The following is a 16496-nucleotide window of genomic DNA, read 5'->3' as shown; positions in this document are numbered from 1 at the left end:
ATTTATCCAAAAAGAAAAAAAAAAAAAAAAAAAAAAAAAAAAACAAAACAAAACAAAAAAAAAACAAAAGCAAACAAATAAAAGCTCCAAAGAACAATGATTTGATGAGGAGATGATAATTCTGAATAATTCTGAAATTGCTCTAAACTTCACATCAGCCAGGAAATACACAATCTCATCAACATCCTGAATTTCATGCCTCAAAAATTGCCTCCACAGTTCAAACTTTTTTTTTTTTTTGCCACTCTGAACAGCTGTACTTGAAAGATTTCCTTTCTAAAGAGAATCCCAGGGGATTGGGAACAAGAATGTTCTGCTGCCTGTGGAAGATGCCCATTTCAGCAGGTGGTTCCTGTGCAAGAACCTCCCCTGCAGAACCTCCCCCTCTCTATTGGATCTGGGCTAAGGACAAGCTCAGGAGGCAGCTGTGACTCTGAGGCTGTGCAGGAGATGCTGCTCTCAAGGTGCTTCTCTCTTTAGCCACAACTTTATTGCTCCATTGAGACAGATGTACAAATCTGCCCTCATTTTATTCAAGGTTTCTACTGCAAGCACTGCAAGGCCTATGAAAGTTCATTTTCTTCCATTTAAAGCTCTATATAATTCTCAGGCTAAGGATCACATTGCCTTTAAGCACCTGGTGCTTTATGCGTTTTTACACATTTATTTCCATGATGTGCAATTCTTCTGTGAGGTAGGCAAGAACCATTTTCCTTTCTTATAGCTAGAGAATCAAAACACATGGAAAAGAAATTACTTCACTGAGGATTGTTCAGAAAATTCTGTTGGCCAGAAGGAATATTCCCAGCTCATACAAGAGCTGGTAGGGTTCTTGTAGGAATGTGGCTTTGGGGCATCTCAATAGCAGTGAATCAACAAACATCTCTGCCTTCTTCTTCCTGTGGGAATTATTAACTTTATACTTTGTCTGCAAAAATAAGAGTGAGATTTTAATAGCCTTTTATGAGTTAAGAAATTAAGAAAGGCAAGATACATTTTTTTTAAGTAATTCAGCTTTTGTGTATTTTATTCAAAAGGACAAAAAGGAACATACTCACAGGAGTAGTGTTCCATTTAAAATATTAGGTTTACTTTTGTAGCATAATAACCTGACTAGGAGAAGAGAAAATGCCTATAATTTGAGGACAAACATTTGCAAAACTCATTCTGTGAGCCAGGAGGACACTGTTGACATTAGCAGTTAATGTTTCCACGACATCTGTTACCTTTGATTTAGAAGAGGAGATTTTGCTGCAACTGAAATCATGCCACCTGCATTTCCCACCAAGGGAAATAAAATTTGGCTCATGAAATAAAACAAACAAGCAAAGTCCCAGCCAAACTGGGTTTCCCTCCTGTTTTAGATCAGGCTGGCTGCAGATTTGGGCACCAGCAGGTGCAGGGTTCATGCACATTATTGGTTTTTCTCAAGTCTAACAAGACACAGTGGCATCATAAACTTATTCAGCTCAAAAGCCCCAAATAAACCAATTCAGTGAGGGCAGACATGATCAAATCACATCTTGACCCACAAAAAATAAATTTGTACATTTCTGAAGTTTACTGGAGGGAGAAATCAGAGCATTTTACCACTGAAAATTCAGGATTGCATCCAATTTAATAGCAGGTACCCAGAAAATCAATTTGGCTTAACCAAGAGAGGCTTTATTTTTATAGCAGTAAGAGTTAGAAGAGGATATAAACACTGTAGAGGATTTATGTTTTCATGGGAATCCTGAGCACTCTTTAAAATCACTTCCTATCCATTTTTGAAGCTAAGGGCTATATTCCATATTACTGAAATTGTGTTTCTTGAAAATAGGGCAGGAAAATCTCAGAATCTACTGTAGTATGGAAAAAGTCCAGGCTGTGCAGAATCAGGAATCACATCTTTAGAAGTTTACAACTGAAGACTGAATTGTATGTAGACAAAGTAATATATTTCAGAGTGCATGAAATGATCCAGCTTTAAACTATGAAAGAACTTTTGAAAATAAGTATGCTGTACATTAACCTATCTTTTGCCAAAAGCTACTGTGTACTACGATAGAAATATTTATCTGTCTCCTATGGCAAAGCACCACTTTTTACTCTTTTCAGATTGCCAGGTGTTTTCATCTCATAAAAGCAGACTTATGCCAGAAATGTTCTGCCCTGGGACCAGGTCTTTGCTTCTGGTTAATTTTTAAGAGTTTGATCTCCACAGGAGCCCCAACCCTAAGTATTTACAAAGAACTCTCAACCCTCTAACTGTGTGGTCTCTACTTGGCACAAAATGAATCCAACATGGAATAAAGATAATTCCATGATGAAAACCACCCTGAGGAGATGGGCTATGAAGCAAATTCTGCTCTCTGGTCAGGAGGCTTTAGTCACAGAGGGTGAGGTGCACAGGGACCAGGAATTAAAAGTGCACTAGGAAAGCTCTGACCTTGCAGGGGAATTTGTTGTCCATCCTCCTGACAATTGGTCTGGACCTCTTCCAGTGTCAACACACATTTTTTATGGAATAACTTGCCTTGCTGGAACCACAGTGGAAATATGCTGGGCCTGTCATGTTACCTTAGATATAATTCAGCCTTTTCGAGATGACTAAAGCTGCGATGTACTTGTGCTTCCAGGACATAAAAAGTAAACAAATTCTCGAGATGAAGGTAATGTCACTGACAATAACCTCAGCCTATAGTAAATAGGAGCCACAGTGATGTTTGTTCTTGGAAAAAATTGGAAACTTTACAGTTCTCATGTCAAGCCATTCACGCTCCAGTTTTGCTCTCTGTACCCTTGCTGAATATAGTGACAGGGTAAGGTTTCAAACACATAAATATTAGAATACTGTCAAATTCCCAGCCTTAAAACAATGTTATTACAAGTTCAGCTACGCTTGCTCAAATTTGAGAGCAGAGCACCCAAAGCTTCTCTCCGCCTAGTGCAAATATAGGCCAATAAATAGTATGAGGACACATATGCAGCAAAACCCCCAGCCTGGTGGCTTTAATTCCACAGCGTGGGAGACTGCAGCCAGACTGTCTGGTGTGGCAGGGATTAGGGGCTGATAACATCCAAGTCTGAGAGCAAAACCAGATTGGGGCTGCAGAGCACAGAGTGCCAGAGGGAAGGGGTGCTCTGAGTCAAGGAAACATCTGCCATACCTGCGGCAGTCCTGTGCTACAGCCGCTGGCCTCATTTCTGACTGGAAGGATCTGCAAAAGCTGAATGCTCTGAGTTAATGACACCGTGGCCAGGACTCAGAGTGAGTATTTCAGATATACAGTAGCACTACTGAAACCAGAATCTGGCCTGTTATTTCTAACAGAAGTTATCCAGAAGATGTGAAGGAGCTGTCCCAGTGGCTGCAGGCTCATATTCTCTGGACAGTTCAGTTAACAGAGTCACAGTGACACAGTTTAACTGCGCTGCTCTTTGTGCCACTGCTGTGGTTCTGAGCCAACCACCTCCTAAAGAGACAAGAGGGCAGTGCAGAAGAATGGCTTCCTAACACAGTTCAACTTCCTAAAGCAGCTGAAATTAGGGGAGCAAAATCAACCAACTCTATTAATTCATAGTCAGTTGCTGGGAGACGATGGGGAAAGGAAGAAGATCCTCCACTTTTAGCAAGATGCTAATTCATCCTGTCTCTAATGTGACCCTCAGACCAGCTGCTCAGACCAGGTGCTGCCTGCACTTGATACAAGTCTTTAGGATTTCCTCAAAATCCATGACTACCAAAGTGCAGAACGTATGCTGCCATAGTTGTCTCATATTACATGTACATACACATTCCTAATTCAATACATCTACATCTGAATCCTCTCATCCCATGCAGAATTTGGGAAGGGCTCCAAAATTTGCTCATAGAACGCAGCAGCCTGTGCAGCACAGCAGGCTGCAGGCAGAGATGTGATTAGTGGGTCACTTGTGCGTATGTGCTGCTGCCACAGCAAATGCAGGCCAGGCCTGCTGTGCCAGCTGGGCTCAGCAGCTCAGCTCTGCAGAAGGTTCACTGAGCTGATATTGAAGTTTCATGCACATTCATCCTTTTAGCCTCAGCTGAATACTCCTGCTCTATCTGGCAGAGTTCCTGAGGCAGAAGATGCTCTGGGAAATGTTATTCCTCTGGACAGGCAGTATTTAGCTGTTAATTTTTTATGTAACCAGAAAGCCTATGTCTTCAGTTTCTGTTTTACAACAATATCTTTGTCTCAGACCAAAATGTATCTATGTTTTAAATCAGACTCAGTCACTGTTATGCAGTAGGTTTAATTCCCTACTCTTACGTGAAATTATTTCTGCTAGGAATGCTGAACTGAGCCCCTGAGGTTAGACAATGTTGCTTGTGCTAGAGAAATGAATCCCAGATCACTATTATTTTGTGACCTGTGTCTTGTAAGCAATCTGCAAGCAGTACTGCAACTTCAGAAGTATTTTATCTGCTTGGCGTTCTTAACTGAACAAACACAAGAGTATTTAGAGGTGTTGACAGCAACGATGAGCTCAGTTTGAATCACTCCTTCCTAAGAATTGGCAGTGTCTTTAATTCAGGGTACATCAGTGAAAACACAGTGCCTGAGTAGAGACACAGCCTGACTTTATGACCCTGATCCATGTGGGTACATCTGGATCTCACCCAGAGCTGCACAGAGATCTGCAGGTGCCAATGTGGTGGCAGGCTGGGTGCTGGAGCAGAGCGGGCAGAGAAGGACAGGCTACAACACTCTGCCATTCACTGTGCTGTATGCTGGGGTAAATGCCCGTGTGGGGATTCTGAGCCAGCCTGAAGCTCCCAACCTGCAGCATTCCCCAGGACTCAGGTTTGGTGGGCAGGAACCCACAGGAGGGCCATCCCCAGGACCCTGGGAGGATCCAGCCAGCCTCCCCATCCCAGTTCCACACTCAAATGTCAAATCCTCCATAACACTCTCCCTTCAGTCTCGTTCTGAACCATTCCCAGGAGATCCTTGCTAAACATCCAGCTCATGGCTGGCAATATCAATGTGCAGCAAAACCTGCCCCTCAAGCAAGAAGTGTTTCTGAAGAGGCCTGACAGAACCAAGAAACCTCCCCAATTACCTTCCATCTCTAGGAGGCAGTTCAATTCTTTCTTCTCATTTTTTGTTTTTAGTCCATTAAAGTGCTCATTCACCAACTGCTCTCTTAAATGTTTTTGATTAACAAAACTTAATTTTGGCTAATACTGGATTTTCTCAATCCAAGTAAACCAGCTTAAAATAAAAATAAGCCGAGGCTCTGGCAAACACATTCAGGTCATCCTTTCACTAGATAAATTGTGTAACTTTGGTAAGGCTGGTCTCAAAGACTGGATCACAGTGCATAATTTATTAAAAAATATTGGGAGAATTCCAGTGTCTAGTATTAAGTGGGTAGTTGTAATTCCTGCAGGATAAAGAATGATAAAGAAACAAAATGCTTTAATCCTTTACAAATTTGTCTAACATTTAATCTAGCTACTAACCATATGATATTTCCTTTCTCAAGCAGTCTTAATTGTTCTTAATTCTACTAATTAGGACTATGCGGGAGAAAGTGAAAATGATCAGCAATTAAATTGATGTTTCTGTGCAAAGCCAGAGCTCGTACGTGAGGTGCATATTCAGAGCTGTGCTGGAATCTCTGTGTGCATCTCTGCTTTCAGAATATTTCACATTCACACAGCAGGTCTGAGCACAACCACCACACTGAGCACCCCTGTAGCACCTTTCAGCCCAGCGAAACAAAGACAAGTTAATATTAATGAAGCCTTTAACAATGTGGAAGCAGAATTCCCTTATGAGGCACAATAAAGCAGCAACCACCTTTACTCTCCAGTGCTTCCCCCTCCTATAAACACCTTCTCCATCTTCCCAGGCCCAGCTCCATGCAGCTGTTCCCCAGTTGGTTCCCTGTGTCAGTCAAGCCCCAGGGCTCAGGCAGAAGGTTGTGCCTGCACCTGACAGGGACAGGATGCACAGCTGCCTCCTGTCTGTGTCTTGCTTTGGCTGCAAAGCATTTGACATTTGAACCAGACAATCAGCAGCTCCATGGACAGTCTGCAGAGACAATCCAATGCCTTTATGAGACTCATCTGCTCTCAAGCACCGGGCCAATAAGTTTGTCTCATGTTCAGTCTTCTGTTTCAATCATTAGGCAGTACTACTATAACTTAATTAAATTTTTTCTCCCACAGTTCTCCCTAAAAATGATAATAAATTGGCACTTTGTAGCAATTGCTCTCAGTGATTGATGCTACTGATGCAGAATCTACCTCATACTTTTAAGTGTGACCACAATATCATGTTATGATCACTTAAAATAGAAAAAAAAAAGTGTTTTCTAAGCCAGTGCTGCCCAGTGACTCCATTAGCAACAAGTATGTGCTGCTGCTGCTGCAGAGAGGAAAGCAGCTCTGGAAAATGTCCCTGGTTCAGCATGCATTCAACTGTCTACACACACAGCAATTCTCTTCAAAACTGAGAATAGGCTTTTCACATATATTTGAGGGTTAACCTGTCTTGGGGTTTAAGCAGGACTTTGAATTAAAAGTCATTTTGTTGGAGAACTCAGGAGTTTCTCCTTGCATAAATACAGGTATATGAAAGAAGATAATTGGGTCATAGACTGTCACTGTCTTCTGCCCCAAGGTTCAGAAGCTTAGGGTTGGAAATAAATTAGTCCTGAAAATGATCCTATTAGAATATCACACAAATCTTGGTTCCCAAATGCTGAATGGAAATGTATGACTTTTTAGCTGTGTTTTCCCAATTATACTATGATTCCTCTTTGAAGCCTGCAGAGGGTGTGCTCTCCATTTCAAATAAGGATTTAATGTCTTTATGTCTTTCTGTCTTTCCAGCTCAAACTGAAATTATAAATTAGCTCCATATATAATTGTGTGAAATGTTACAGAGTGAGATATACAGAAAGTCAGAAAAGCTGACAAAAAGAGTCCCTTTTGGAATTAAAAATCTATTGGTCTCCCTGCAGTCTCAGTGTTGGGTCATTGCCTTCCTCTGTAGCTCAGCTGTGAGCAAAGATGAAGCTGTTGACCTCATTCAGGTTCTTATTCTGAAGCCTCAGAACTCTATCTAAATAAAATTTAGCAGTGTACAGCTCTAATCTCAGCTCTTTTAATCAGGAATGAGATCCTCTTTTTGAAAAGCAAACTGTTCTTGACCAAACCACTGCAAAGTCTACATCACTTGCAATTTTAGTGATGAAAATATATTGGGGTACTGGAGTTTATGAATTAGCACAGGAGTACTTAGAAGTGCCACAGTAGATTACAGCACCCAGGGGTCTCAACTATACATCCCTGACTGTCCTGAACAGCTCATTATCTAAGTAGGGAAGGCAAAACATGGAATAAAAGAATATTCATCCCCCCAATCAGCAGAAAGGGAAGGGGAAGGTAATCATAGCAATGCTGTCACCCCAGTTACAACATGGAGACTGTGGCAGAGTCAGAATCTGCAGCCAGAGCTCCTGGGTCTCCCCCCAGGTGTTTGGAAGCAAGTCCCAAAACCTCAGTTCTGAGGAGCTGTTTCTCTGCTGGGCTGTGCTCAGCCAGGCACAGCTGTATGGCACAGTGGGAGAGACTGGCATCCTCTGCACCTGCCCAGCCCTTGCTCTCCAGGAGGGCAAAGAACTGATTTATCATGGCAGACCCAACACACAGTAAAAAGAAGTTGGTTTCAGTTCCATAGAAATTATTCTTCTATTTGTTCATTTTTAGGAACATGTTTCCAGCCAATCTTGTTGAGGCCACATTCAAGCAGGTAAGTGGCTATATATCTTTTACTGATGAAAAACATGAGCCAGCATTATATGAAACATGTACCTTTGTAAAACACAACCCAGATATAGACATGGCATAGGACTGCAGACACTGTTAGTACCTTCAGCATTTAGGAATTAATGAGTTCCATTCCATTAGCCTCAGCAGCCATGGTATCTGAAGGCAGAACAGGGATAAAGTGCTCTCTAGTGTGACTAGAGAATAGATATGCACTCCATGTCAGCTCCACGTCCACCAGAGGAGAGCTGGAATTTATTTAAGAGCACCCTGCAACACCACACAAAGGAAGAACAGAATACCAAGTTCAATTAAAGAAACAAAATAATGTATTGGGGAAGAATCTAATTACTCAGGTTGGAATTTGGCAAGAAAAGCTTGTCTAAAATTTCTGAGGGAGCAAGAGGCATGGCTGTATTTATTTCACCTGGGGGAACATTTCATGGGAGCCTCACAAAAAGAAGGGCACTCAGAACCTCTAGGAAGTCATTCCTAATTATGTCTTACAGGAAAGCTGCTCTGTCAGGAGGCAAAGTGTTTGCTGCACCAGAGTCTGATTGTAGGAAACTCAGGTTTTGTTATGCTTTTCCAAAAATTCAACTGTTTTTACAGATTTTATCAGAGAAGGACAGCAGTGTTCATTCTCCTTTTCATGCCAGTGCCTTCAACATGCAGCATTGTTGAAACAGAGCACTTAGGAGGTCTTATTAAACTATTAATTCCTGTTGGGATATTGTAGTAAAAGCCACTTTGTTTTCTTTCAGTATCGCACCAGGAGCATTCCCATCATTAAATCGAACAAAGCGTCGGCCGAGAGCAGCACTCGCCGCATCATCATCTATGGAGTGCAGGACGAGAACGGCTCTAACGTCCAGAACTTTGCCTTGGACATCACCCCCCCTCCTGAAGTGATTTACAAATCAGAGCCAGGAGCCAGTGATGGCATGAATGTACTGGGGATTGTGATATTCTCTGCCACCATGGGTAGGTTTCAGACATGTTTGGTTTGTAATAATCCAAGTGTCCATTCAAGAGAAAAGGATTGGGATTGGGTTGCTTGGTTTCTTGACTCAGCTTTTTTAACTGTTTCTATCAAAACTTTTTGGGGGAAAAGGCAAAATTTTTACAGAGCTGTACCCCCACCCTTTCAAAGACAAATTTTCAAAAACCTTGGTGACTTTTGTTCCATGGAGTTTGGGTTTTCTGTGCATTTACTTACAATCTTGTATTTTTTTCTCAACTATTTTGAGCTTTTATTTATGACCCATCTTTTGCTGACTGTAAGACAACATTGTACAGTGTGCTCAGAGGAGGTAGGAACTACCACCAAATCAGACCCATGGCCCCTCTACCAGTATGCCAACCCATATTGTTTCATGAGTTTTAAATTTGTGGATATTCCTTTTTTGATTGAAACTTTTTGATTTTATTTTTGGTATCCTGCAATGAAGATAGTTCTATACCACCTACTAGCTTAGCTTGTAAGAGTAAGAGCTTCTGTCTGGTTTATTTATTTAGTTTGACATGCTGGAGGAACTCATTGGTGCCATATGTGTTATATTATGTTTGTGGATTTGAAAGAAGTTTAAACAAACATTTCCTAGTTAACCATAAAGTTCTGATGACTTTTATAAGAAAATGCTGATCAAATTTTCCTTATGTAAATTTATTCTTGGAAGTTAACCTGGTCAGCAAAGGTAGTTCCATAAAACATCTTTGACTGTATTTATTATATTATGGTTCACAGCAGCACAAGGGGTCAAGATTCAAAGCTAGAATTAGTGGGTTTGTCTCTGTTTTTTTAGCTTCTCCAGTGGGTGGTATTCCCTGTACAACCCTCTGGAAACTGGCTGTCTCCCAGTTTGTAGTATTTTATAGTCCATTTCCAAAGCACAACATCACCTCAAACACTATTCCAGTCAAAACCTACTGGGTATGAATGAATTAATTACATCTACTTATTAGGACCAAGGGCAACTTTCTGCTTCTGAGAACAGAAGATCATTCATTGTCTGCCCAGAACTGAATGTACGACTTTCACCGAGCCCCTCAGTCTTGCTGGCCCGGGGCTCAGCAGGCGGGAGCTGAGACCTGGCTTCTTCCTGCCTGATGGACACGAAACAGCACCAGGATTGTCACCCACAGCATGGCTTAGATGATCTAATGGGCTTACAAACTCCCATCTTGAGAGCACTGCTCTTGTGAAATCCCTGGATAAGGCAGCTGAAAGCCTCCCTGCTCTGCCTCAGCAGGGGATGGTCCTGGAAGCAGTGCTGCCTGAGACTCGCTCAGAGCTGTGGGCTCCAGGGGACAGAGCTGGGCTCCTGCTCAAAGCAAGGACACTGCACATGCAGAGCAAGTGGCAGCACACACCCCACTGCCAGCCCCTGCCTCCCCAGACAGCTCCCCTCAAAGGCAAACTCCCTTGGTGCAGCCACTTTTTGAAGTGTTTCCTTGAGCAATTGACTCGATCCCTTATAATCCTTTCAGGGAGGATAATTAACTCTAGGAAAATGTTGTCTATTTATATGCATTAATGGAAATAACACTGTCTGGAGAATATATGGTTAGATGACACATCCCAGAGCTGTGTTCAGTTGCTTTCCGAGCAATGGGGGCACATACATGGGTTTTATTTGCTTTCTGCTTTACTGGTTAGTCTTCACAGCAATTTGGCCTTTCTCTCCATGAATCTACATTTCCTTACCTCCCCCAAAACTGCAAATCTTGACTGACTATAAAGGTTAATTATTATCATGTAGACCGAAAACTACTAAAAATATGACAGACTGTATTACTAACTCCCCATGACCAGAGCAAGCATCAAAACCTGGCTTTGCCTCCCAAGTCCTCGTTGGTGCTGCCTGGCTATAGGCAGAGACAGATTCCTTCACTAGAAAATATTTCTCAGTTTGTGTTCCACAGATCACTCAGGGCAGGTAAATCCTACACAGGGCTCTGTGACTGATGGTTCAGGACACAACCTTGCTACCAGAGGGCTTAGAGCTTCAGCAGGGAGGGAAAGCACTGGGGCTGTGTGTGAAGACACCAGAGAAACTGAACCCAAATGCTCTGACTGCAGGTATAATGTTGGGAAGAATGGGGAACAGCGGCGTCCCTTTGGTCAGCTTTTGCCAGTGTTTGAATGAATCTGTCATGAAGATAGTGGCAGTTGCTGTTTGGTAAGTAACTGTTTTGCTAAGAAAATCAGTATTTTTTAAAAAGAGTTAAGAACATTTCAACAGAAGAAAATGCAGAGAAATCTCACACATTTATTTCCAGGGAAATAAATGAGGATGAATAACCCTTAGTTTTGCAGGGCCTCAGCATTTGAGGATGCACATACATCTGTCCCTGGTCTGTACCATCCTTTTGACAGGGCACCCTCTATGTTACTCCCAAATAACAGAACATGGTATAGCTGGGTGGGGTGTGCTGTATGCCCCAAGGGCACTGCCAATCCCTGGGCATACCAAGGGGGATCACAGTCGCCCAGGTCACACAAAGGAGAAGCATGGTGGGATGTTCTAGCTGCTACTTCCATCCCTTCCAGCTCTGCTGCAGACCCAGACAGACCTGCCAACACACCTGCCCCAAAGATCAGAGGAACAGCAGGCAACTGCTAACAACAAGAGCTATCAGTTCAGCACCTTCTCCCCACTTCAGGATGTCCCCCAGTGTGGCTCAGCCTGATGTGGGACAGGGAACCAGCACTCAGCCCACATTCTCTCTTTCCAGCTACGTGGTCCAATCTGACTGACCTGGGTCAGGGAATGATTGCTTGGGTGGATATGTCAAAGGAGGTAGTTTATTTCTGGAAAAATGAGGAAGTAGTGTTGAGTCCCTGGAGATGACACAGCTGCAAGTGGAATATGGCTGGATGCTCCCAGATTTTTTTTTTCAATTTAAAGCTTTTTGGCATCCATGACTTTGTATGCAGCTGCGCACAGAAGCACAACAGTTTTTACAAAGCACCTGTCCAGAGTGGATTCAGAAACTAACAATTCTTCTGCCTATTTATCTGCCCCAAATCCAACCCCCAGGCAGTCCAAGAGCATGTCTAATGCATGTTGGTGTTTCTCCTCTGTCTTCCAAAGGCAACATAAACGTTTACTTAAGAGCTTCCAACAAAAATCCATGAACAGCTACACGAACACAAACACATGAGAGGAGCTCAGGATTCATTCCTCCTCTTCCCAGTAATTTACCTGCCTGAAGCCAAAAAGTCAGAGCTGCCTTTGGAACCAAAACATTTTAAAGTCATTCCTTGCCAGTGCCATAACCTCAGCTGTGCTGAGGGGGACCCCACAGACAAGCCTAGTGCCCAGCCTAGTGCTCTGGGCATCCTGCTCTGGTTGAAGATACAAACCCAGACAGGGCAGGTACTGCACTGCCCCTGGAAGGAGCTGCAGCTCTTACTGTGTGATGGAAGGGAGCTGTCTCCTGATAATGTCTTTCTTTTTGCTCAGGTATTTTCCATTTGGAATTGTGTTCCTAATAGCTGGCAAAATCTTAGAAATGGATGACCCCTCAGCCATTGGGAAGAAGCTGGGTTTCTATGCCATTACGGTGGTGTGCGGCCTGGTGGTGCACGGGCTCTTCATCCTGCCAATGATGTACTTCTTCATCACCAAGAAGAATCCCATTGTCTTCATCAGAGGGATCCTTCAAGCCTTGCTCATTGCTCTGGCCACATCCTCCAGGTATTATAGAGTTTCTAGACAGATCCAATAAAATACCTGCTAGATCCTTACTACAGCTGCGTCTTGAGAAGAGCACACTGTTGCTGTAGTGGAGCAGATATATCTGTATCTGAACAATGGTCTCTGTCCAATTCACTGGTATAAATTTAAAAAATGTGTGTCCCAACATTTGGAAGTTATGTGGGAGCCACTGGACAATATTTGTAACATTGTCTTCCTTTGGTTTAAAAAATATTGGATAAAACCATTTTTTTTTTTCATAGAGGAATAGAAAGGAAATAAGTTCTTTTTCCATATTAAAAATATTGTGCTTCTACAAAGTTAATGTGTATGTGGGACATGCAGTTTGTTCAGACTTAATTTTTGGTATTAGTGGGGAACCTTCTATTTCAGTCATGTGGAAACATTTTATCCTTTCCACTCATGTTAGTCTTTGTCTCTTGGTACATTAACAAAAGCCTGTGGTTGCAAGCTATTGTCCAGCACTGAGAAAGTATTTAACTGTTCTCTTCAAGGAATAATATCTTTTGCACCCTTTTTAGAGAAGATGTACAATGAGTTTTAACCATAGCTGAACAAAGGTACAGTGAAAATGGAAACCAGCTTGTGAACAGGCTATGAAAATGATTCCAAACGTGGATAAAATGGTGCATGAGATGGACTTGAAAGGGCTGGAATTGCCTTGCATGGAGCAGATACAGAAATGACAATTAAAATAACATTTCTGTGTAGCCAATATGACAACACAGTTTCATGGCATCTGTAGCTGAAGGAATGTAAAAGATTAAAAGAAAGGGGAAGAGGGAATTATTATTTCAGTACAGAAGGTACTGGATTTCCACTGTGACATTTTACAAGGTGTATTTATATATAATAGTTTGCTCCAAAATGACCTATAAAGAGCAGCATGCTGAGAAACACACAATCAAGCAAAATTACATGGTGGGTGGTGCTTAAACTCTAATTACACTTAAATAATTAAGGAAAGCTTTTTTATTAGAATGTTAAAAGTTTTTAGCTTAAGATGTCACCACATCCCCAGATACAAGTAAGATGAGAATTCAAAGATGTTAATGTTGGAAAAGGCTCATCAGGCTCACATTTGATACACTTGACTACTCTCCCTGCTTCTCTAGGAATTCTCTTTCTGAACACTCTACTGCTGACAATTCAGATATTTAATCTGTGCCATTCCTTTAATTCTCCTTTTTTTTTCTAGAAGGAGACAGTTTTTATGAAAAATCTGAGTATTTCTCCTTTTAGAAAACAAACAAACAAGTTTTTTATGAGTACAGATGCTTTTAACAAGGGAGGTTTAATAAAGACTTACAAGATCAGCAGGTATTCCACCATTTCAAAACCATTACTTATCTAGATGTTCCATATTATGCATCAACATTGCATTTTGGTTTTATCACCAATTTAGGAGTCCTTTACTGATCTGGAAACTGATGAGACAGAGGTTTCTGTCTCTGCTGAGCCTCTGTAAGGGAAACCAATTCTTACTTGGGTTTTTTTTCAGTCCCATTTCCTTAGCCCTTAAAAGCTGATATGAGAGTGCCATCTGACAGTGGGGAACACACAAGGAATTCAGCTTTCTCTTAAACCTGTGCTTAGACTCTCCTGGGCTCTGACTCCCAGATAAGACCCGGCCTCTGGGGATATCGAGTGTTTTGAGACAGCCCTCTCCCTTCAGCTGTGCAAGGAATAATTACTTACAGGCCCAGAGAGGGTGTATTGGCTCTGGCACCAGCTGGCAGCTCAGTCTGCACCAGAACCACCAGCAGGACTCGTACCAGATTTAGAACCTTTATTGGCAGAAGCTAAAGTAGCACCAAATTTAAGGTGAGTCCTGAGGGAAGGCTCTGAACATATGGATTTGGGTCTTGGATATTTTTGGATTTAGCTGTTTGTCCCTCCTTAAGAATGTGTATATTTTGCAAATCCAACACAGGCCCAATATGGTTTCCAATGTTTTTCTGCTCAAATCACAGTGTCTTTTCTAGAGATAGCTGAACTTTTCACCTTCATTACACTGAAAGGAATGGATACTGCACATAACTGAGCTGTTGCCAAAAGAACATGCACAAATAGCTGGGGCTGGACAGGAGAGCTGCCTCTCCTGACAGTCAACACATCTGTATTTGGTTAAATAAGACTTGCCACAGGGGCATTATATAACACTTGTCATGTGGGTATTGGATTTTCAGATCATCCTAGAGGAGAACAAAGAGTTGATTTTAAGAATACTGATGTGTTTCTTGGAGATGTTTCTGTGTTGGTTCAGGTCTACATCTGAAGATAGAAAGAAAACCACGAGTCAGTGTGCTGATACTCATTGCAGATACTCTGCACCTGGGGAAAGCTTGTTTTTACAGCTAAAGATCAAACTACAAGAAGCAAAAACAATACCCTTTACAAAGCCCAAGAATGTAACACAGGAGAACCTGAAAGCCACTAAGCAGCCATCTGCTGGCAAGGATTTTACTGCATCTCAACATTATTTCTGCTTGTTTCCCTTCAGTGAAAGGTTCTGCATCCCATTCTCAGTCCCCTTATGCCTCTCCAGAAACCCCAACCACAGCAATATTTTGGTTTGCACCAATACCAGAGGGGAGGCAGGGGCAGAAAAGCAGATCTTTGTCCTTCGGTGCATCCTGTAGGACACAAATGAATGTGCACAGCTCCTCTTTCCTGCACCACTGTGAGGTGCACAGCACGTGCTGCCCCTGCCCACCCTGCTCTGGCTGCACGTGTGGGGATTTCTGACTCTGCTTTCTTCCCCTCACACTGCCCCTCATCTTGTCACCTCTCACCACACTGAAAAAGCAGAATTTGGCTAGCAGGCAAAATTCATCTTGATTTTAGCTTTCCTCTTCCAATGGCAAGAAGGAATTTTGTTTTTCTAGGTCATCTTTCCATATCATTAATGAATTAAAGCAGCATCTTTTCAGTGGTACATCCCATCAAAAGAAGCAATTTTCATCTTCTCTGAAGACAAATTATAAACCATGAGTTTTTCAAGGGTTTTGCTGCTTATGAAACACTAAGATCTTGGCTATTGCACAGTGTAAATTGAAGGCAGATTTAGAAAGGGGAGATGAGATCAGTTTGCTGATTTTTTGGAGCAAATATCAAAATGCATTTGAATGATAAGATAAACAGAGCAGGCTGAACAGCTGTTCTTCCACAGTGACTGGCTGTCTTTGTGGCTCTCACTACTAAGAGCTTGGCCTGGGCCACCATTAGCTTATGCTCAGGGTCTGCAGCTGCAGCATTTTATCCCAAAACTGAGATAAGACTCTGAAAATTTATTTTTAATTGTTAGAGTTAATGCTGGCAGAAGATACTTCTCAGCTGAAAGCTTTGGGTCAGTTTTTAAAAGACTTAACAGATAAGATCAGTGCTTTAGAGTATTTTTTTTTCTCTTAATAAATATTAAATGTCAGGCTTTAATGTTACTGCTCCACTGTTTAACACTAGATAAAAGGAGCTTTCAAGAAAACAAACTTCACTGAGTTAAACTAGAAAGACAAATTATTTGATAATGTCTTTTATAATATTGAAATTACATATTAATATTACTCCAAAACTACAGTAGGACCTTTTTTTCCCTTTGCCTCCTGAGAACTACCAATAGCCAAAGGCTTAAATGAGACATATTTTTCTGGTGTGTGCCAGATGATACAATATGAGTAAAAATGGAACATCATTGGACAACCTCTTCTAGGATGTTCCATACAACTTCTGTCAGCTGTATTCAGGAAAAGTTCATTTCTATGAAACAGGTGCTGAAAGGGTAACTAGGGATGTAAAGCAGCAATCTGCTAAGTGAGAGGCTAAAAAGACTGATTGGGTCAATCCAGGCTGAGAGAGGACAAAGCTGATTTTTAACATAATGTGTTGCAACAGCTGATTGTGCAAGGAGAAATATAGAAAGCACATAAACGCAAATTTAGTGCAAATTGAGAAGACTACCTCTAGATCATAAATTAACTTTCTCA

General features: G+C 41.8%; 1 protein-coding gene across 1 annotated transcript in view; it reads left to right on the top strand.

The window, feature by feature from the left end:
- The window catches only part of SLC1A7 (solute carrier family 1 member 7), a 47704-nt gene that overhangs the window by 17990 nt on the left and 13218 nt on the right, over nucleotides 1-16496 (top strand). The window contains exons 4-7 of the mRNA XM_005422952.1: nucleotides 7730-7772; nucleotides 8554-8773; nucleotides 10872-10971; nucleotides 12259-12492. Of these exons, the coding sequence (XP_005423009.1) occupies nucleotides 7730-7772; nucleotides 8554-8773; nucleotides 10872-10971; nucleotides 12259-12492 (597 nt within the window). The remainder of the gene's footprint in view (nucleotides 1-7729; nucleotides 7773-8553; nucleotides 8774-10871; nucleotides 10972-12258; nucleotides 12493-16496) is intronic.

This window comes from Geospiza fortis, unplaced genomic scaffold (assembly GCF_000277835.1).
Source record: "Geospiza fortis unplaced genomic scaffold, GeoFor_1.0 scaffold396, whole genome shotgun sequence".
Classification (NCBI taxonomy): domain Eukaryota; kingdom Metazoa; phylum Chordata; class Aves; order Passeriformes; family Thraupidae; genus Geospiza; species Geospiza fortis.
This window is presented reverse-complemented; position numbering and strand designations above follow the sequence as displayed.